At 30.1% G+C, this 22,095-nt stretch overlaps 3 protein-coding genes and 1 pseudogene across 3 annotated transcripts; 2 read left to right on the top strand and 2 right to left on the bottom strand.

Annotated features, from left to right (window-relative positions):
- The first annotated feature begins 1,072 nt into the window (after positions 1–1,072).
- Positions 1,073–1,471, top strand: LOC107471397 (lysine-rich arabinogalactan protein 17-like). Its single transcript, XM_016090858.1, has one exon. It carries the CDS (start codon positions 1,073–1,075, stop codon positions 1,469–1,471), a length of 399 nt encoding a protein of 132 aa, XP_015946344.1.
- A 3,913-nt stretch (positions 1,472–5,384) lies between these two features.
- Positions 5,385–8,866, bottom strand: LOC107471523 (pectate lyase). Its single transcript, XM_016091013.3, has 4 exons — positions 8,710–8,866; positions 7,990–8,380; positions 7,067–7,422; positions 5,385–5,975 (listed from the first exon to the last, which is right to left on the bottom strand). The coding sequence occupies exons 1-4, from the start codon at positions 8,823–8,825 to the stop codon at positions 5,612–5,614; spliced, it is 1,227 nt and encodes a 408-aa protein (XP_015946499.1). The 5' UTR covers positions 8,826–8,866; the 3' UTR covers positions 5,385–5,611.
- A 2,943-nt stretch (positions 8,867–11,809) lies between these two features.
- Positions 11,810–12,174, top strand: LOC107471524 (18.2 kDa class I heat shock protein-like; annotated as a pseudogene).
- A 4,333-nt stretch (positions 12,175–16,507) lies between these two features.
- LOC127743081 (transcription factor MYB4-like) lies at positions 16,508–18,036 on the bottom strand. The gene is made up of 2 exons (XM_052255733.1): positions 17,801–18,036; positions 16,508–17,216 (listed from the first exon to the last, which is right to left on the bottom strand). Exons 1-2 carry the CDS (start codon positions 18,034–18,036, stop codon positions 16,508–16,510), a joined length of 945 nt encoding a protein of 314 aa, XP_052111693.1.
- Positions 18,037–22,095: the final 4,059 nt, after the last annotated feature.

Raw genomic sequence — 22,095 nt, 5'->3', positions numbered from 1 at the left:
AGCTAAAAATCAGCCAAATACCTCTAGGTTTATTTAAAATCTCTACGAGTTAATATATATAGATGTTTCTTCTGCTAAGTATCAGAATCTTTCTTTTTCATACTAAATAAATGTTCTTTTATATATTTTTCTGTTTTTTTTTTGTATTACAAATGTCTCTATTTATTTAAGAATTTTATATTTTTTTTAAATTTTATAGATATTTAATTATTTTTGCTAAAATATAACTGGATATTTTTTTGTTAAGTATTAGGATGTTTTTTTTATTAAATGAATATTTTTTTTATATTTCTGTTCATATTAAATGATTTTTTTTATATTTCTGTAATTGTTTAAGGACTTTTTTTTACTAAAATCAAATGTGTAGTTTACAGTCCCTTTAATCATCAAAACAGCACATAATATCCCAAAACGCAGAGAACAACATCGACATAAAATTATAAACTCTTTTATTTAATAACATAATTAATACAACCGTACATATAATATAAATTAATTAATTATTAATACAAATTAATGTGATTTTGTTTAATTTTTTGTTGGTAACTTTTTGTTCCATATACTTTTCTATTATGATATGATGTCTACATGCAACAAAAAAACTTGATTTTTTTTTTCTTAACGGTTCTATTTTACTGATTTTTAGATATACACGTAGTCCGGTAGATATATATAGTACTAAAACTTTTTAACTAAAATAAGAAAAGAACAGTTAAGCAAACGAAGGATGAGATGGTTTAAGTGGTTAAATGAATTAGACAAAATTTAAATCCTACCAAAATTTGACCCTAATTTCTAAAATGAGCACAAATTGGTTTCTTTTCCTCCATCATCCAATTCCCTCCACATGATCCCCCAATCTTTTCTCACATTCTAAAAAAAGCAAATAAAATCTCCCCTATAAATTATTCCTCCCATGGCAACATGTTTCTCAGTCTTTAAGTTAGTCTGCAATTAGAATATCTTTTTTCTTTCTCTTTCTCAGTAGGGAGATAGAAAGAATAATAAAGGCAGATTAAACCAAGAGTCTCTAACGTAATACTTTTCTTCTTTATTATAAAAAAAAAAAAAAATGGCACGTCCAATTGTTGTTGCACTCATCTTGGTTGCTCTTGCAAGCATGGCCATGGCGCAAAGGGGACCGGTAGCAGCACCAAAATCATCTCCATCAAACGAAACAGCAACAGCAAAACCTAAGCCATCACCATCTAAATCCGCATCGTCTCCAAAGGCAGCTACGCCCAGTTCTTCCGATGAAGAAAGCATCGCATCGCCACCGGCACCAGCCAGTGAGGCCGCTGAGGGCAGCGCTCCGGCACCTGGCCCTGTCGACGAATTCGCCGCCTACAGCGAGAAAGACGACAGCGGTGATGATTCCGCCGCACAAAGTGATGAAGAAAATGGTGGTGCTGCACTTAAGAGCTCTGCTGCCTTTGCCGCCGTCGCCGTCGTCGGCTTCTTGGCTTTCTAAGAAGTGAGCTGCATGCAATGCAATGATGATTTTTCTTCTTCCTTCATTCTCTTTCAATTTGGTTATTGATCGATCGAACATTTGATATGTACTAATATGATTATGTGATATATATATATGGTGTATATATATTATGTGATATATAATTATCAGATTATGTGATAAATGCTGGTGTATATATATTTATACTTTTAATTTGGGTTTCCGCCTTCATGAAATGTTAATAAGTAATACTTTTTGAGTAATATTTGGTATACACTCAAGTCAGTAATCAATAATATAAAATATAAAATAAAATATATAAATTAAAAATATATAAATATATATAACGACTGATTTTTAATGTACATATCATACTTTTTATCTTGATGATAATATGGATTAAATAATAAAAAAATTAAATTAGGTAATTATAGAAAAATAGACATAATATAATAACTAGAAATGAATGGATAATATTAGATAGTAATGTATGTACGTATATATTGAATATTAGATAGTAATATCATTTCATATGATTTTAGAATACAAGAATGATTAAATAAATAATTAAAATAATTTTTAACATTAAATTAAGAAGTATGATTAAATAAATATTAAATTCATTTTAAACTATTAAATTTAAAGTAAANTATTAAAAACTAAAATAATACTTTACTTATTTTTAAATAAGGGTGCTGCAATTGATAAAATTTTTAACTCTAATTTAATCATGAGTATTATTTAAGTAATTATTTAGAATATAATCAAATAAATAATTAAATTGAGTGTGACAATAGTCAACAACAATATAACATTATCCTACTATTTAGGTCAATTATAAGATCAAATGGTTACATTGTATGTTGTCCTGTATTATTTTTTTTTTACTAAATTCATTTATGTATGCTGATCAATCTCTATTGAGTATTGACCACTTAATAATTCAGAATCGTTTTGCATTTTCCTTTACCTTTAATTGCTGATTTTACTTCCATCAAATCAATCCTCCTTGCTAGATGATGTTCCTTTATATTCCAATAATCTAACAATATTTTATTGTCTTTTAATTTCAGCAACAGACACCACTTCTACGTACTCTATTATATACGTCTTTATTTTTTATTATGTCTATTTATGTGTGATAGAGATATATCTATCTAAACATCCTCATTTGGGTCGCAGTCACACTATATTTATGCTTTTATACATACACCATTTGCTACTCAAGTACGTAACACTTAATTCCAAATAATATAGCTAATTTAATGGCATAGATAAAAAGTTATTATTACTCTTAGATTTTAATAAAAATATTTTCTTTTATCATATGCAAACCCTAAAACATTCTTCCATTTCTACTGGCCCATATAACATGTTGAATCCTATATATAGTTCACATCATCATCACATATTTCTCTATCGTCTATTTATACGATTAATACATTCAAGATATTCTATATATTCTATCTTAAGACGACTTATGTGTAAACTAAGTAATGTTCTAAAATTTGTCTCCACAAATTTAACTTTTCATTTAAATATGAGAAAGTATAGGGAGTTAATAGTCTAAGCGTAAAATATATACAATGAAAGTTTAGGAAGTATTAGAGATATGACCATTAGTGTTACATTATCTTGTCAGATTACGTTTTTGGAATGAGTGGGTTCATGACATAATATTAGAGTTCTAAATCCGAGAGATCAAGGGTTCGATCTTTGGTGAACTCCAAAATCAGCTACACTTAAAGCCATTGGCTCCCTAGCAGTACTCTTTAAATATTTTCTCAATAGACTAATTTAAAAAAAGTATGTGCTTATAAATACACGAATTGTGGCCTCATCTTAAAGAACAAAAAAAATAATTAATATATATAGTATATATAAGTTATAATTCATAAAAAATTATATTCATACTATTTTACACTTTTATATTTTAGTTAAGGATAAACTACTAAAAATACATTTGAATAATTTTGTCGCTGATAAAAATGCACTCGAATTTTGCCATCGATAAAAATGTCCTTCAAGAAATTTAAAAACACAACAAAAATATCTAACATTAAATATGTATTTCTCAAAAATACTCTAAATATTGAATTTTGATCCGATTTTTTGCAAGTATGATTAGAAAAATGAGATATTATTAGTGATTTTTCGCAAGTATATATTTTTTACAAATTTTTAAAAGTATTATAAGTTGTTAACAAAAAAATCACAAAAAAGATATATACTTAGCAAAAGTTACCAAATTTTAAGAATAAAAATATTTTATTTTTCTAATCATACTTGTAAAAAATTACATTAAAATTCAATCTACTCTAAAATATGTTTTAAGAATACATATTTAGTGTTGGATATTTTTGTTACGTTTTTAAATTATTTGAGAATATCTTTATTAATAACAAAATTTGAGTAAATTCTTTTTTACTACAAAATTATTCATGTACATCTTTTATGGTTTACCTTTTAAGTTAATATTGGATACCAATTTAGATATGCAAATATCAGTACACGAACAAAAAGCTCATGACTCATTATTAGTATGAACAGAGCATGTTACTTGGAGTTACAATTGCAGATAATAAGGAATTTGAACACAAGGAACGTGGAACCCCAACATTCTGTAATAGTTCACAGGCCCACACTGTTAATCATTTATGCACGATTGACGGGAAAAAAGTGCTCCCTTGAGGGTCTTCAATTATATTTCATTTTCTTTTAGTACTGCATGTTATATATATGGAGTCAATTGATCGTTTGCTATTATGACTGGCTCCTCCTTTTTCTATTTCTAACTGTCCTTTTTTTCTTTCTTCTTATTTCTTTGCTTTACCAGTAGTGTTAATTTAGTCAAAATCTTAACTACTGTAACTAACTTGTCCCATAGAAAGAAGTAGAAAAATTCATAACATGAAGAAATCATGTAAAAAGTGTACATTAACTTTGAATTTTATTTTATATGCTTTTATAGGATAGTGCTACTATATACATAATGGATGGAATGACTATATCAAAATATTTTACAAATTAAAGATAAAAGTTTAATCATTTTATGATTAACAAATATTTTATAATCCATATCAAAATAAAAATATTAATTTAATTACGATATATTATCAATATAAAATAATTTTGTATTAATTGTATAAATAATTATCTAAAAAATAGATATAATTAATAAATTAAATAATTATATAAAATATTTTATACTATATATCAAAATTACACTCTATTAAATATTTTATATCTTAATAAATAGTCAAATTTACATATTGTATAATCAGTGGTCAGTATTTATTGTATCCTACTTGTACAACATAGATTAATGTAAAGTCCTATATAATAAAGATAAATTTAGTTAGAATCTATTAAAGATAGCATTATTGATGTAGTAGTGGGTAAATATTTTAGTTAGTCTATTTAAATAAATATTTCAGTTTAAATCCTGCTAACAGGAAAAAGAATTGAATATATATTTGTTTACAAAACTTCGGTCAAATACAACTCAGTTAGCTTTGTTAAATAATAAAATGAGAAGTTCTTATCTCTCTCAATTTTGTCTCATTTTAAAATTTAATGAATAAAAAAAAATATAGGTAACCAACAATTTTTTGAACAAATGTGTGAACAATGTGAATTAATAGGGTTAAAAGAGTAAATTTAATTAATAACATTAAATTAGAGTATAATATATTTTTATTTGATTGGTGGTTGTTCATATTGTTTAAGATATAGCCATTATTTACCTAGCATTCTCCGTAAAAAAAATGTTATAATCCGGTATTGTTTGTACTCTGTAGAGCTCTTTTGCGCATGCAAAATAGGAAAGACATGATTGGGTTAGATGGGTCAGAGGCATCAAAGTAGAAACTAGAAAGAGGTACATTCATTCTAGCATAAGAAGCGTGCGGTTGAAATATGTATCATTGAATTAAAACAACACTAATAACTGCACTTTCTTTGCATTCCAAAAGCAATACACATACATATCCATTTGAAAAGCAAAAGGAGATGTTGAAAACTTGAAATTAGTTAGGTGTAAACTGCAGGGGAAGCACAACATCTCATAATTAATCACTTTTTTTTAATAGAGATGAAATTCTTAGGTGCTCTGAGAATAAATTATAATTATACTCTGGTAGGTCCGCTTAGAGTAAATCAACAGCGTGACCCCTTGCGACAGTTAAGCGCACCGGCAGTGGTAGTTATGGAACCAACGAGAGAAGAAGGTCTTGCGCTGAGGCTGGACGCTCGAGCGTAGCTGCCGGAAGAAGCACCGGCGCCGGACGCCCTGAAGAATGCTCCATTCAAGAAGAGGTCTCCCTCTGACCTCCAGTTCCAGTTGGCCCACTCGCTCTGCGGCGCGTCTTCGTGCTTCGTTACTTCCTTGCTGAAACGGTTATCCGGTGCAAGAAAACGGTTGCCTTGGCTGTTGATGGTAGGATTTGCACTGCCTCCAATTGCATACATTTCCCAGTGTGTATAGTCGTTGTTCACCACATGGAAATAACCGTGTCTACACCTGCAACATTGTATTATTTAACTGTTATATATATTTTCTAGTAAAAACTCATCAGGAAATTGATAACGGAGAGCTATTAAATGAAAATTTAGTTAAATCAGTCAAATTATCTAACAACTTTTAGTTATTAATTTCAGGTAAAGTTGACTGCACCTGAGTTTCTACCATATTTTCTTTTTTGGTAATAAGAATAGACAAAGTCTTAGACGCAACACTTTTGTTAAATTCTAATTAGCATTTAAGTGTAAAAAAAGAGTACAAAATTTCACATCATTAGATATAATTTTAAAAGTTCCTAACACTAATAATAAGAAAAAATATTTAGAAATTGATACTAATGTAATAAATTAAAATTTATATCCAGTTATTTTTATGTAAAATTAATAATTAAAAATTGTTAGATAATATTAAATTATCATCAAGATAACTAAATATAAATCTTTACTAATATAGCATGACTTTTGGTAGGTTTAGTCTCCTGTGATATAAAAAATGTGGAGTCTAATTTGTTGAAAAATAGGGGTTTGAATATTCTAATGTGACTTTAAGAGCAATGCTAGGGGCAGCAATTTTTGTGATTGTTAGCCATCAACTAGCCATCAATGATGATTTGATGGTGTGAGACTGATGTGAAATTTCATCCAATAATTCACATTTCTCTGCTGATTACATGTTGGCCAAAATTCATTAAAATTGCTGCCCCATAGACTTTTCCTACCAATAATTCTAACAATTTTCTAATTGTCCTTGCTTTATGATGACAGAATAGAATGTAATAATAAAAGTATATAAATATAACAATATTTCAAGACGTGCCTCCTCTTAAAGGTTCTTAGAAAATAATACTATTATTGGAAGATTATCTCGTGTAGAAGGAATATTAGTGTTTCAAAACTTTCAGCCGTTAATTTTTGTTATAAAATATATTATATATAATTGAGATCAATGACTAAATTAATATCTAAGACTTTCATTTTGAAAGGAAAGATAACTTTTCATATAATTGAACTAAGAGTAGTAGATGGATGAAACAAAACAGAGTGGAATGATAATAATGAATTACATGTATTTAAAGACATATATATATATACCTTGGCATTCTTTGGACAAGGCCTTCACCAAAATGATTGAATGCAATGGTGACCTGCATGTCCTTGTCTTGTGTGTAGGAATCACTGTGTCCCAAAAGCATGACCTTATCATGATGAGTCATGTAGTTGTTGGAGATGGTTATAGCTGTGGATCCATGAATGGCATCAATGAGACCATCACGGCAATTAGACAAGGAGCAATGATCAACCCATATATGCTTTGAGTTAAATATGGACACTCCATCACCATCTGAGACCGTCCAAAACCCAGAATGTTCTGGTGAGTCTCTAATGTTTGTGTTCCCTGTTGGCTTGCAATCATGGATGTGAATCCCATGTATGATGATGTTGCTCACCTGTGTCACATAAATATCAATATATACCATCTTCAGAATAAAAATATTGTGTTTTTATTTCAGAATTTTATAAAAAAAAATTAGTCACCAAATTAGTTGTATGTGTATTTTAATATATTTTTATATTTTATTCTTTTACAAATTTTTTAAAGTATAAAAATATTAAAAATAAATAATTTTCTAAATCAAATAGGAGTTTATTGAAAACAGATCTTTCTTAATTTTAATTATTTTATAAAATTTATACAATTTATAAAAAGTGATTTTAGTAAAAACAAGTTATTTTTGTAAAATATATATAAAAAAGGCTAGAACAAACACACACAATTTATAAAACATGTGGTATGTATATACAATTATACATATTTACAAGAATATAAATAAAGTAATTCGTACCGTGAAAAACTCACATGCAGTTATATATTTTCATTTGAAGCTGATCATTAAATGATTTAATAAATTTGACTAAATTATTATCTAATAATTTTTAACTATCAACTTTATATGAATACAACTACACGCGAGTTTTTATACCATTTTGTATAGTATGACATTGAATTTGCTTACATAATGTATGGTGATGCATCCCCCACCAGCAATGTGAACACTAGCACCCCTTCCATCAATTGTCTTGAAGGAATTTACCAAAAGCTCTTCCTTCAAATTGATGACCATATCTCTCTGGAAAATGATCCAAAGTGGTTCATCTTGAATTGCAGCATGCCTTATAGTTCCTGGCCTTGGGTTCACTGGGTCATCATCACCAGGGTCACTCACCACATAGATTCTACCATTTCTTCCTCCCATGGCGTCCTTCCCGAACCCGATGGCGCAATCGGCTAGCCGTTGCCGGTTGTTCTCCCAATTCGAGTCACATCTCCAACAATCGTCAATGGGGTTACCAGATCCACATGATAGATATCCCAAGCTTCTTCTACTAGAGGCATTATAGATGCTCCTGCATGAAATAATAGTACCAATTTTATTTAAAACGTGACAAATTAAATTATTTTGTACACATGTTATATATTATATGGTCATTGATATATGGATCTTATTCATTTTTCAATTTTAATTATTCATACATATTAAGAAAATAATAGAGAAATGCATTGAATTATAAAAGCTAAAAAGTAATTCATAAAATTGTCTTTGATATTAATACTATAACAATACTATATAGAGACCAAAAAAATGTTAAAAAATCAATACTTTTAATATATAAAAATAAAAAATTAATTAATTTTAATTTAAATATAAAATAACAAAAATGGAAGGAGTATATACCTTTGTACTTCTTGTACAACTAGTTCCGGGTCTTGAACCTTAGAGGAGGAAACAAAAAAAGGTGTGAGAAGAGAAAGAGCAAAGAGAATAAGGAGGCATGAAAAATTATTAGCCATCTTTCACTCTTTGTTGGGAGAAGTGCGAGATTGTGGGGAACAATGGGGTGAATGGGAGAAATTTTATAGGAAGAAAAAGCCGAGAGTAATGGCGTGATTAATATTGGAGAGTGTAAGTGGGGTCCTCATTGTAATAATTTTCGGTTTCAAGGCATCAGTGATTTGCGTCTTGCATAGTTTCTTTAATTTTCTTACAGGTAGAGATAGTTTGAAACCGTTATGTTTTTGGCCCTAAGTTTGGGGAGTCCATGTCCCTCAAGTCAAAATGGTTGACCTTTACTCTCCACATGAATGATGTGATATGTATGTGAGGGAGGCTCATGCATCTTTTAATTTGTTTCTTAGTTGAATTTAACTTTTATGTTTAGTGTAAAATAGTTTAATTACTTATTAAGAATTAGTAAATAATAAAAACCAGAGGGTATATATGAAGGTCACTTCTATTATAATTATATGATTTAATTATTGAGTCTCTATAATTTTATCAAATTTTTAATTAAATTTTTATAATTTTTTTTAGTCAGATTCTTATATTGCTTTTAACTTTATAATTATATCTTTTTCATGTTAAAAATATTTGGTAGCCACTTATACAAAGATATTTTTATATAATGATGATAGTTTGATATTTTATTTTTAATTATTTTTTATATAAAAAAATATTTTATGCAAGTATTCGTCTTGGATTTTCGGTTAGTATAATAACTACCATTATTTAACCATTTAATAAGAAAAGTGGACATGTGGGGTAGAAGCGTAAAATTATTAATCTCTTTAACTTCTAATTAATGAGTCTAATTTATAGTAATGACTGTAATATTTTAATTTTTTATTAGAAGAATATAGTGTGTAATTTAGATGTAAATGTGAGGTCTAAGTTTTTTTTAAAAGAATTTGACTTATTTTTTATAACAGTAAAAAAAGATATTTGTAAAAAATTTTGATATTTAAATTAGTAAAAATTTAAAATAAATTTAAATTAAAAAATACGTAAATTTAATAAAATATTTATAAACGTCATTTTTAAATCTCTCCACTCATAATAGTGAATAGTTTCTTTTTCAGTATATAGAAATTTATCTCACGCCAAAATAATGACTAAACTTTGAATAGTATCTAAAATATTTGACATTATCTTACTTGCTATGTAAATCAGGTCAAATATATGTTATAGTGTCTGTATCCCGAATAGATCGGACGGATAAACTTGTACATCTAACTGAATTAATATGGTTGAATCTGGTAAACTTCTATAAATTTTTTATGAAATTAAATTAAATCATAACTTTAGTTTTAGGTCATCATATAAGCAAATAGTATTCAAAATGAAACATTAAAAACCTTATCGTTTGATTTGAGAAGTTGTTGAAATCTTCTTCTTCATGTTCTCATCTCAACCTTTCTAAATGTGACGGTGAGCACGTTATCTTTAGTAGTGGGCTAGTGGCATTGACATTAGTAAAATTGTCATTAGGATTGGTTTCCATGTTCTGTTTTTAAAAGAATTTATTATTAGAACAATAATTTTGCATTTGATTATACAATATAAAAAATTAATAACAATTCATTGAACCTAATTGTTTTTATTTTATATATAAAATCAATTATTTGTCCGTAACTTACCATTTCCCCCCTTTTTTTTCGTCGTTATATATACACTCACACCATCACTACATGAGCAAAGGCCTTGCGTGCTTCTTGTCAGTTTTTTTTTTTTAATAAAATAAATTTGTTTTTGTCAGTTTATTTTAATCATTTATTATAGTAGACGAGTAAATTAACTACTTGATTAACCTAAGTTGGTTTGTTATAGGGTTGGTTACCACGTATATTTCACAACTTTGGTCATTGGATTGGGCCCATCAGACCCGGATACCTTAATTTATTTGAAACACAGGAAACAAAATATTGGGCCCAGTGTTGCTCAATCAGCTCATTAACAAGAGCACACATCCAGCCTTAACCTGAGCCCAATTCCATAGACTATTGTGTTATAAAGACTTGTAGACCTGTCTCTTGTGCTTAGTCTTATTCGTTGTAGTGTTTTTTTTTTTTTTTTTTGGGTTGCTTTTTTTTTTTTCTGGGTTGTGATTTGTTGAATTGTTTTGAGGTTCTGTTTTGCCTCTCTACCCAGTTTTGGGTTTGTTGAGAAGAGATGTATCGAGAAAACACTATCTACAAGAAATCCAAAAATTAAGCTATCAACATGGCTACAACCCTGACCACATTATGACCAAAAAAATAAAACCTGACCACATGGTCCAAAAATTAAAAAATATGATAACTAATTAATTATAACCACAAAAAGAAAACAAGTAAAAAAAATTCGTTTGTCAAAATTTTCAATTAATTTTATAATATATGATTTCACCTATACAAAAATCGAGTTAAAATAATTTGTATGTGAAAGTATCCATAATTTTGAATTTTGAGTCCCCTTTGCACCCAATACGAACAAAGCATTGCTTAAAAAAAAGATGTCTAATAATAATAATAATAAATATTATTATTATTATTAAAAAAATATAGGTAAATGATGAGAATACTAAACAATGTGAATTTATGCAGATGGTTATCCTAATGTTAATGTTTAACCGTGACGAGATTTCGGGGAGGAATCAAGTGAGAAAACATAAGATGAGAAGATATCATATCCAACTCAAAACTTAAAAGTGTCAAGTTAATTGATCTCTCATCTTATAAACTCCTCACTCTTTCATGCTTGAGACTAATTTCAACATTCCTCACACTTGCAACAATAACAAATTTAAGGATGAAATTATTTTTTATTTTATTAGGTCAATTCTAAAACTCATTATTCACATTGTTTACAAAAATCATTATCTATCTAGCATGGAAAAGAAGACGCTGGAAGGTACAACATGACAGAGTGAACAAGTAACGAGAATGTTTGATGTTAAAAAAAAAATTAAATACAGTTAAATTTATGTAAAATTAATAAAATTTTAAACTCTTTTCATTCCATGATGAACAGGTGCCCTGTCCTAAGCACCTCAACAGATTGGAAAGTGACAAAAGACGCGCATGTTTTTCTTTCAGATCTTCCCGGTCTCAAGAAGGACGAGATCAAGGTAGAGGTCAACGATAGAAGGGTGCTTCAGATAATTGATGATAAGTGTGCCGATGATGACGATAACGACGACAAGAACAAGAAGATGATAAAGTGGCACCGCTCAATGGGAAGTTCCAGAGAAGGTTTAGACTCCCGGAAAATGCTAAGGTTGAGCAGGTTAAAGCTCACATGGAGAATGGTGTGCTTGTTGTTCCTGTCCCTAAGCAAGAGCTCAAGAAACCAAACACCAAACTGGTTCAGATTCAGGGAAATTAATTCCGTAAATTTTGGATATGAATTGCAATACAAGTCAATGTTCGAAGAAATAAATTGTACGTTGCGGGGTGGGTTATTTGTTTTTTTCGTAAAATAATAACGATTATTTTCGGTGTATACTAAAATTATTTACTAGAGTTAACAAATTTTGAGATTTATAATTATTAATTAACGATTAATAATATTTTTAATAATATAAAATTATATCTAATAATATAAATTTTTTTTATTAATTAAATGCCGACAAAATTTTCGGTTTCAAGGCATAAGTGATTTGCGTTTTGCGTCGTTTCTTTAATTTTCTTGAGGTAGTGATAGTTTGAAACCATTATATTTTTTGCCCTAAGTTTGGGGAGTCCATTCCCCCAAGTCAAAATGGTTGACCTTTACTCTCCACAACTCCACATGAATGATGTGATGTGAGGCAGGCAGCAGACTCATGTATCTTTTAATTTGTTTTCTAGTTGAATTTAATTTTTACGTTTAGTGTAAAACTTTGAATTTAATTACTTATTAAGAATTAGTATTTTTATTTGTAATTACATTATGAAAATATAAATTTTTTAAAATTATTGGTTTTGTTTTGATATTATAGATTATGACACAAAAATTGTATAGAATCAAACTATTTTTATAAAAAGATCGTATGGGACAAAAGTCTCTATCGACTAAAAAGACCAGAATTTGCGCAAAACTGCGTCCACTGCAAAACGGTATGGTAGTTGGTGAATGCTACGAATGAAGGATGGTTAGTTCTCTCACTAAGACACTTTATTTTGTTGTTTGATTTTGTTATAACTAAAGAAGAATCCTTTATAATTTATTCTTGGATGAATGACAACTTCAAATTTCATTGCTCCATGATAGGAAGTTAATTAAAACTCTTTTTTATTCTTTTTAATCTTTGGTATAAATTTATATTATAATCATTATTTTATCTTTCTAATTTTTAATGAGTACATTTATATGTTTGAGTCAAAAATTATAAATTCAAAAATAAGAATTTAAAATTTTCATGTGAAAGTCATCATTATGCCAAATCTAAGAAACAGATCTACATCAAAATCACCATTATGTTGCTTAGAACTTTATTATCTACAAAGTTGTGTATTTAAAAACTCATTATTAATTATTTTTTTATAAAAAAATATTTTTTATTTTAAGTAAATTTCCTCGGCTAAATATAAGGAATCATGATAAAATAGCTATTTGTAAATAAATTTTAATTAATATATAAATTTTCATAAAACAGATCTAACAGCAACTAATTATAATGCAAACTGTTTGATTATGTAGTCCTTCTTTCACTAATCAATGTTGATAAAATAGAATAAGTGCCTTATGGTCTCAATTTTTTTGTTGCATACTTGTATGGAATTGTGTAATGCTAACAAGTAATAAAGTACTACTTGAAATACTTTAAATCGTCCCATCTTGATTACTATTCAGATGCAGAAACAACATATAATATAAGATGATAATTCTGATATTTTTATGCATCTGACTGCAATATCCACATAAATTTAAAGAGAAACTTAGGTCAGTATTTTATTATGGAACAACTAAAACAGTAATTGATAAAGTTATATAATTTTGGGCTGATAATAGTAAGAAAATGGGTTGCATTGTCTATAAAACTTGATCTAATAATTTTTTTATTTAATATGTTATAAGAAACAGAACATGGATTATAGATTTTGATACGTTCTACCCAATGGAAGATGAAAATTACAAAAGCTCTACCTGTACAAATCCACTACCTAAAAAATGTGGAGTTCTTTATTATTGAGACAAAACGAGAAAGTTTTTCCTACCAGCTCTACTAAGGAGTACTCTTAATAAATTATTCCTTGTACTCCTTCGTACTCTCTCTTGTTCTTATAATTTGTAAGCATGAATTATAATATCATATTATAACAGAAAAAAAAGACATAAAAATTATTTAAAAAAGACATAAATTTATATTATTTTATCACTATTTGAGTATATTTTTTTTAAATTTAAATTTATGTGTTAAAATTTAGTATTTATGTTATCATTTTTTAGTATTATTTTTATATTCGATTACATCTATTATACTGGTAAAAAATTTCAAACGTCCGGAATAGAGTTCATCGGCTAACTGAAAGGAAGAAGGGTAGTTCATGATAATATCACCGTAACTGTGATTTTTATTATGAATCACAGCTGGAAGCAAAATATTAGTTTGCCTCTAAGATCTATCAAGCCAAATGAAAATGAGTTCACTTCCAAATTTCATGAAATTGAAGGTGTTATAATTGTTATTTGTATACTCTGTATCTACCTTTTAGTCATGGTAGATGTTTGTCTACAAATTATGTGATCATATAGACGGTACAATTTTGATTAATTTTTTGTATGGTATTATCTAGATTATTTTATTTGTAGTAGATGTAAATTTATCTGTTATAGTTTTTTTTTATAATGAAAGTACATCAAGAGTACATAATATATAAAGTGTGATAATTTAACAAATATTTTTCAAAAAAATTTTCATTCTTCTTAAAATGAGAAGAATTTATTTTTTTCTTTTTCAATTCTTTTTAATTTATCAAATCATTAACATCACAGTTTGAATAATTTAGATGATAAATTTTTTTTCAAATGAAGTTAGCTAGGTAATGATTCTTGTTTATACAAAAAATAGAAGTTTATTTTGTTGATTTAATACCCAAGAATAATTAGGCTAGCTTAAATGCAATGCCACTTAAATTTAAATGTTGAAATGTATAGGGAATATTAGGTATTGATTTTTGTTGGGAGATTAAAGATGATCACCACCATAGTTCTCAATAATAAAAACTTAAAATTAAAATTTAAAATACATATTATTCTTGTGTGATCTGACTCTAGTATAGTTTAATCACAAATGATCATCTCCTTTAGGATGGGTCGAATTATACCTCGTATTCACATAATAAAGAGAGATCGGCACTTGGTTCAAGTTAGTAAATATATAATGAGCTCTTTTTTTGAGAGGAATAACTTCGATAGAATTACTTACCTCCTAACGGTTTACTTTAAATCAAATATTGATTTCCGATTAGTAATATTCTCTGCCGATTTGTAACGTGTTGATCGATTTATAACTCGAATCTTTAACATTCGTAGTCGAGTTATAGCAAATGTATCATAGCCTATTTATTTTTAATAAAGCAGGTTAATTTTTGATGAAATATAACTTGACATTTTGATTGTAGTCATGGGTTTCCAAAATTAGATGTCTTTTGTTAAAAAATTATTTATATATATCTATTAATATATAATATAGGAAAATTTTTGAGTATACTGATATACTAATATTTCAATAAATTTTAACTGTCGAGTGATATTGCAAGATTTTAGCTTATCTATTTACCAAATTTTGGATTAAGGGGTATTCAATCAATTTTAGAGTAAAGATCCAATTCGATTTTTATCTATTCTTACGAAAGATAAGACCATTTATGTATATAAAAAAAAGACACTTCGATTCTCAATATTTTTATCTTCATTATTATCACTTCTACTTCTTTTTTTTTATTGTGTAACGATACTTTATCATCATGGTTATCTCGTTGACCGTCATCGTCACCAGTAGCAATATCATCAACATTAATGTTCTTATATTTCGGTTCCTTTTTATATTATTTTTTCTTTTGAAAGCATTTGTACTGTAATTAATTTTTTTTCTTGTAACATTATTTTCATCAACGTCTTTTTCCACTTAATTAACTACTATCCTGTGAAATTGAAAAAAAAAAATTTATTAATAGTTTCTAGAAATTTGAAATCCCCTCAAATTATAAATAAAACTTTCATAAAATTAATTTTCGTTATTATTTAATAGAAAAATTGTATTGTCCCAAAATAAAAAAAAATAAAAAACCTAAATATCTCTTTTTTTGGACAAAAATTACCTATTTTTCGTAAAAATAGATAAAGACCGAATTAGATATTTATTTTCAATTTTATAGAGTTTTAACTTTACTTTCTAATAACTTCATTTGGAAACATATTTGTGGATTAAATTGTGGGTTTGATTATTACCTTAGTTACATGATGAATAATATAGAGTGATTTGGCACTCAAATTAACATAAGTATTAATGTAATTCGATGTACTTTAGTTTATGCATTTTTTTCATGGTTCTTCATGTCATGTACATTTCCCTTGGTCACTTACACTTTCAACACATTTCAACATCTATTATAGTAAGACTCAATTAGTAGTAATGAATATATAGTATATAATATAATATAATATATGCAATAACATAGTTTCTCCAACATTATCAATAATACATGCATGAAAGCATGATCCTTTCCTGTGTTTAGTTGTGATCAAACAAAAAGTTATTGTTGCTTAATACAAGCTCTTTAGTCTCATCTATTCCATAATTATCCAATGGATTTTCTTCCAACAAGGTACTACTTTGTTTCTCTGTCCCCACATTACCCCTGCCACCATTAAAATGCATAAACTTTTGTGCATCTTCTACCCCACTATAGTGGTAATTATTATGATTATTATTTGCAACTATATGGTCCACAAAGGTACCATAATCATAGTAATAATCATCACCACAATATCCAAGTTGTTCAGCTGGTTCTTGATGATAATTCTGATGATCAATGGTGTTATTATCCATATAAGATTCTTGTTGTTGAGATTGAAAGATGATAGAATCAGAAGAAGTAGAAGAACTACTATTGGCATTGATGATAAGATCACTTGATGATGAGTAAGAAATAATGGACTCATGAGGGTGGTAGTAATAATAAGTGTCATTATTATTATTAGTGGCGGTTGTGTTTGATATGAATGGTGGAGGAGATGGAGGAGAAGGAGAATGTTGTGTTGATGATGAATTTCGGAGGATGGACAAAAGGGTAATTTGGGGATGAGGCTTATTATTATTATTGTTCATTGTTAAAGGGTCCATCATAATTGGCATCATCTTTTTCGTAAGCTTGGTATTCCAATAGTTCTTGATGTCATTGTCTGTCCTTCCTGGCAACTGAGATGCTATTATTGACCATCTGCACTTGCATTGTATTTGTATTAGCATTTGTTTTTGTGTCAATGCAATGAGTTTCAAGATACCAAACATATAACTTCCCCTATCATTTGGTATTTGATTTATGCAGTAGTGCTGCCTATGAACAATATAATTTTTTAAATTTAAGACAATAACTAGGCCTGATGAACACTTTGAACATCCTTCTGAGATCCCTAACTAGAACTATATGATGGATCTAACACTGGACAGACAAGAGGAGGAGATAATGAAGTATTCCTATTTTTTCGTTATGTGATGGATCTAACTCTGTTATGTGACTTATATATCTAAAAAATATGACGACAATGGCATGTTGACTAGATTTGTTTGTTATGTATGTGATTTTATTTGATTGTGCGTGCTATTTTTTTGTTATTCTTTTTAATCTAAATATGCTTCATTTTTATAATTATTGTTTCAATAATGCTAGAGAACCAACTTTATATAAGCCAAGAATCAGCAAAATGCAGTTGGGCTTGAAACCGGAAGCCCAATTGGCTCCAACATCCAAAAAATTAATCCACGGTAAACCAGAATAACCCTCACCCAAAACCCTACTTTCACAGTTTTACCAGAAGTTTGAAAAACATCTTCACACGCGCCACACCACCGGAAAAATCGCGGAACCCTCTTCCCTGTCTTCTCCGGCCGCCGCGACGCCGCGCTGAAGCCTCAACCCGCCTCGCGCCTCCACGCCTCCGGGAACTCTGCTGCTGCATGCAGGTATCCCCGGCGCATCGGAAGCCTCCTGTTGCAGCAGCGCCTTCCGCCGGTGTTCCTCCAATTCTCCAGCCCAGCATCTTCTGATCGTCTCACCAATTATCAGGTATGGTAGATGTTTCCTCTGATTTCTTATGCATGTTTTGAAAACAGAATTGGATGTGGTTTTCTGTGTAGTGGTTATGGTGAATTTTAATTGAGTGGGTGTTTCTTCTATGTTGTTTTTGCTCAGGTAATATAATCTTAGTGCATCACAGGTGGTTGTCAAGCGTATCAACTGCATCATTTCCTGTTATTCGGAATTTTGATCACAGGTAATTTTTTTATCCCTAATTGAATTTGGGTCTGTTCTTAATTGATGAAACCCAATCGAAAGAAGTTTGATTTTTTTATTAACATTTATACGAGGTTTTAGATGAAATCTATTGGAGTTTGTAAGTTACCAAGAATCATAAAATTAGAACTTTGATGATAATCCAAAGAAACTGATGAGGAACACGTGAACGGTGCTATTGTTTTTGAAATTGATATGTTTGACCATTTTTGGGTGTATGTTGTTCGTTACCAAGTGGATCAATTATTTAAAGACCATGTCTTTCTTTATACATGTTTTATTGTTGAACGGTGTTTCTTCCTTGGAGCTTTATGCTATGGCCTTATTTGAACCATATATTAAAATGTATCATTATAAGTAAACACTATACATACAGACACAAATTTATGTATGTTTTCAAGTACCTACTCTAAATAGTATTATGTGTCTCTCTTTCTATATTCCCCATTTAATGCATGGTATATACATAAGTCACATTATACTTCTTTTATATTGTATACATGTCTAGCAGTTTAAAAAGCTAATAGATACCATTCAAATCTAATTTTTTTCCAAAATGATAAGCATTATGAAGCAAGAAAAGTAGTGTTCCTCCGTTGATATAATAAAGGCCTAAAGAAAAATAGAGGTAATAATTAATTAAAAAGATAATATAACAAGACGGTAATTATTATATTTGGAGCACAGCTATGCTAAAAAAGCATAATATATATGCCTATACAAACCTATTCTGCAGCACGGCCTTCTTAAAGGAACAATACACATTGCTGCATGCATGTCTTCACTATGATTTTAGCAGGTGTTATTTTTGTAATCTTTGGTTAAGCAGTGTTTTTTCTTTTTGAATTCATAGGGGGGTAAGATACGTACTTCACTGGTAATTGTGATTTTTTTCTAATTGAAATTGAGTCTGAACTGATTTTATAAACCACCAGCAAGAAAGTTTGATTTTTCCGCTAATATTTGTTGGTGGTGTTACTACATCTCTTGGTGTTTACTAGTTATCGAGAATGTAGAATTTGAAATGGTTTATTCTTGTTTTGTAATCTATGATTATCTTCAGGAACTATGCTTGTAGTCAATGTAATTTACTTTTGCTACTTTGTTGGATGTTGCTGAATTGCTATAACTAGCAAATAGATGTTTTTGTAGTTAGAATTACTACTTCTAATGTTGGTTTGATATGGTATTAATTGATGTGGGTTTCATGTTGCATCATCAACCATGTTTAATTGAGAACTCTTTTGATGTTGCCTATGATGTTTGTTGGCAATTTTCGTTAAAGGATTAGGGGCTGTTTCCTGTGAGACCGTAGCAGGATTGATTTGCAGCAAAGCCAACCAACATGGGGAAAAAGGTAACATGATGTTTACCATTCGCAGATTACCATTCCATAATATCGTATGTGTGACTTACCGTTTGTGTAACAATTAACAGAAATTGTTAGAGTCCTGATGCTCGCCCAGCTACATACATAACATGATGAGAACACTATCTAAAAACAACTCCGTTGAGAAGCTTGCAGAGATTGATGAGATTGGATTCGGATTCTTGAGGCTTGTTCCAAATTGGTCTGTAAAGCAAGCCATCATAGTTCACCTAGCTGAGTCGTATCAAGTAAAGCAAAGAACTTTTATACTCGACATAGGCAACATCCGCCTCAATGCCGAGTTAATCGGGAAGGTCTTCGGCCTTCCGTCTCGAGGTAAGTTCCGATATCTTAATTACCTAGTCTTGCATAGGCGTTCTGGCATAAATATCTTTGAGTATGAAAATATTACCATGCAATAACACATTAACATGTTGTAGGGGATCCATTTCCAGCTCTCGATGACAGTAATCTGTCCCACGTGGCCATTCAAAAAAGGTTCCATAGACGGACAACAATCGAACTTCGGAATTTAGTTTACAGTTGTCCAATGGCTACAGAATCAGATAGGATGGAGTTCAGGGGATACTTTCTACTGGTGGTGATGAAAATGTTCTTGTGCCCCCACCACTCAACAGGTTCTCTCTCCATGGCACATCTACCCTGTGTTAGATGTTTCTGATCCGCGCAGATTCAACTGGCCATTGGAAACTCTGAAGTGGTTTGATAAGGTAGTCGAGAAGTATAAGCTGAAAGGGAACAAAACGTGTGAAGGCTGCATGTTCGTCATGCTAGTATGACGTAATGACCATTACCAAATTTAGTATGCCGTTTTTTATGAACAAAATAAAGTGTATAAGAGTAATTTGCTTTACACTAGTTTGGAGAGTTCAGGCTCTAATATTGTTATTAGTATGATATTTACTGATATGTTGATGATTTACTTGAATCTTTGTTTACTAATTTTAGATGCTTCGGTGTATGATTTCATGTGAATGTTTCCTATAACTAGTTCTGTGTCACCTGCTATATTCCAATTGACTGCCAGCCTTATAGAATCTTGTACCATATCTTATGCTAACTGTTCAACTTAATAGTATATATTCAACTTGGTTTTCCTTCATATATAACATGACTTGTGCCCATCCTCTGTGTAGATCTTCTATTTTTAGCGATTGCAATACGGTCTGTTCAACAACTGTCTTGAGCATGAGCCATGGCTCGATTCGTGGAGCTCGGAGAGGCTAGAAAAGAAGGTGCATTATATTATATTCGAGGTACTCATTTCACTCTCGTAAACAGTTAATTTATGCCACTATGAAAGTCGAAAATGCCTATCAGATGAGTCAAGATGTTTTTTATTTTTTCCTTTTTTGTTGACTCTAAGTATGTTTTTTGCTTTTTTTATCATGTTGTTTCTGGTTTCTCTTTTGGTGGTGCCTTGGGATTCAACTAAGATCATTGATTCTCTTTGTTTCTTAAATCAGGGGCGTCTTTTGACTAGACAGAGTGAAGTTGAGGACATAAAGGGTCGTTCACCGCAAGCTGCAAGGAGAAAAACGGGAAAAAAGCACCACAGAAGCGTGGGCGAAAGGATTCAGTGCCGCCGAGGGTAAACACGATGCTTTAGCATGTTAAAAAATTTACTTTGCTATGGTTAATTTGGTTCATGCTATTACTTCAAACAGGGGAGCTCAATTGGTGGAGAGAGTAGGCAGGTATCAAAGGAAAGACGAGCAAGTGGACGCACAACAGCTCCACCTCTAATTAGAAGAACTTCACGCCGCACTGACGGATAAAAAACTAGCCCGAGAGTGAGTATATCGACTAGCATTGCATAAGTTTATTAGGTTCTTTTCAAGGTAATTGGATGTTTCTTTATCCAACATAATCGTTATGCATAAAACAGCCTAACAGGAGAGGTGCGCAAAAAAATGGAGGGGCTAAGAAGGATCGATCATGTAGGTCCAGCCGGAAACAATCTGAGGAAAATGATCCCCCAATTAGCACAGATGATGATGAGGAGAATGAGCCTCTTGCCAAGAGGATGTGCCGACTGTATAACCAGAGATTTGACCAACAAAAACCAAGTGCTGATCCACCCGAAGGGAACATCAATAAGGATAACGCTCCCCAAGCAACACCTGTCTCTAGCTTGCCCGATGCAGGAACACTCTCTGTTGCATTGGTGCAACATGAAGAATGGGAGTTCGACGGGCAAGTCTCCTAAGTAAAACTATTTCATTTTGTGGTCTATTTTGCTTTTTAATGAATTAGGGATTGCATCCGCATACAACTGCCTTTTCTCTAACATAGGTTGAGTTATTTGTAGTAATCCCAATTTCCTATCGAATCGAGATCCTGAGAGTGAACGAATATGGCAATACTTGGAGCAACTGTAGAACACGAGGCCACTGTAGACCGTGATGCCAGCAT

This window comes from Arachis duranensis, chromosome 10, assembly GCF_000817695.3.
Source record: "Arachis duranensis cultivar V14167 chromosome 10, aradu.V14167.gnm2.J7QH, whole genome shotgun sequence".
NCBI lineage: Eukaryota > Viridiplantae > Streptophyta > Magnoliopsida > Fabales > Fabaceae > Arachis > Arachis duranensis.
Note: the sequence above shows the minus strand (reverse complement) of the source record. Positions and strands in the feature narration are given on the sequence as shown.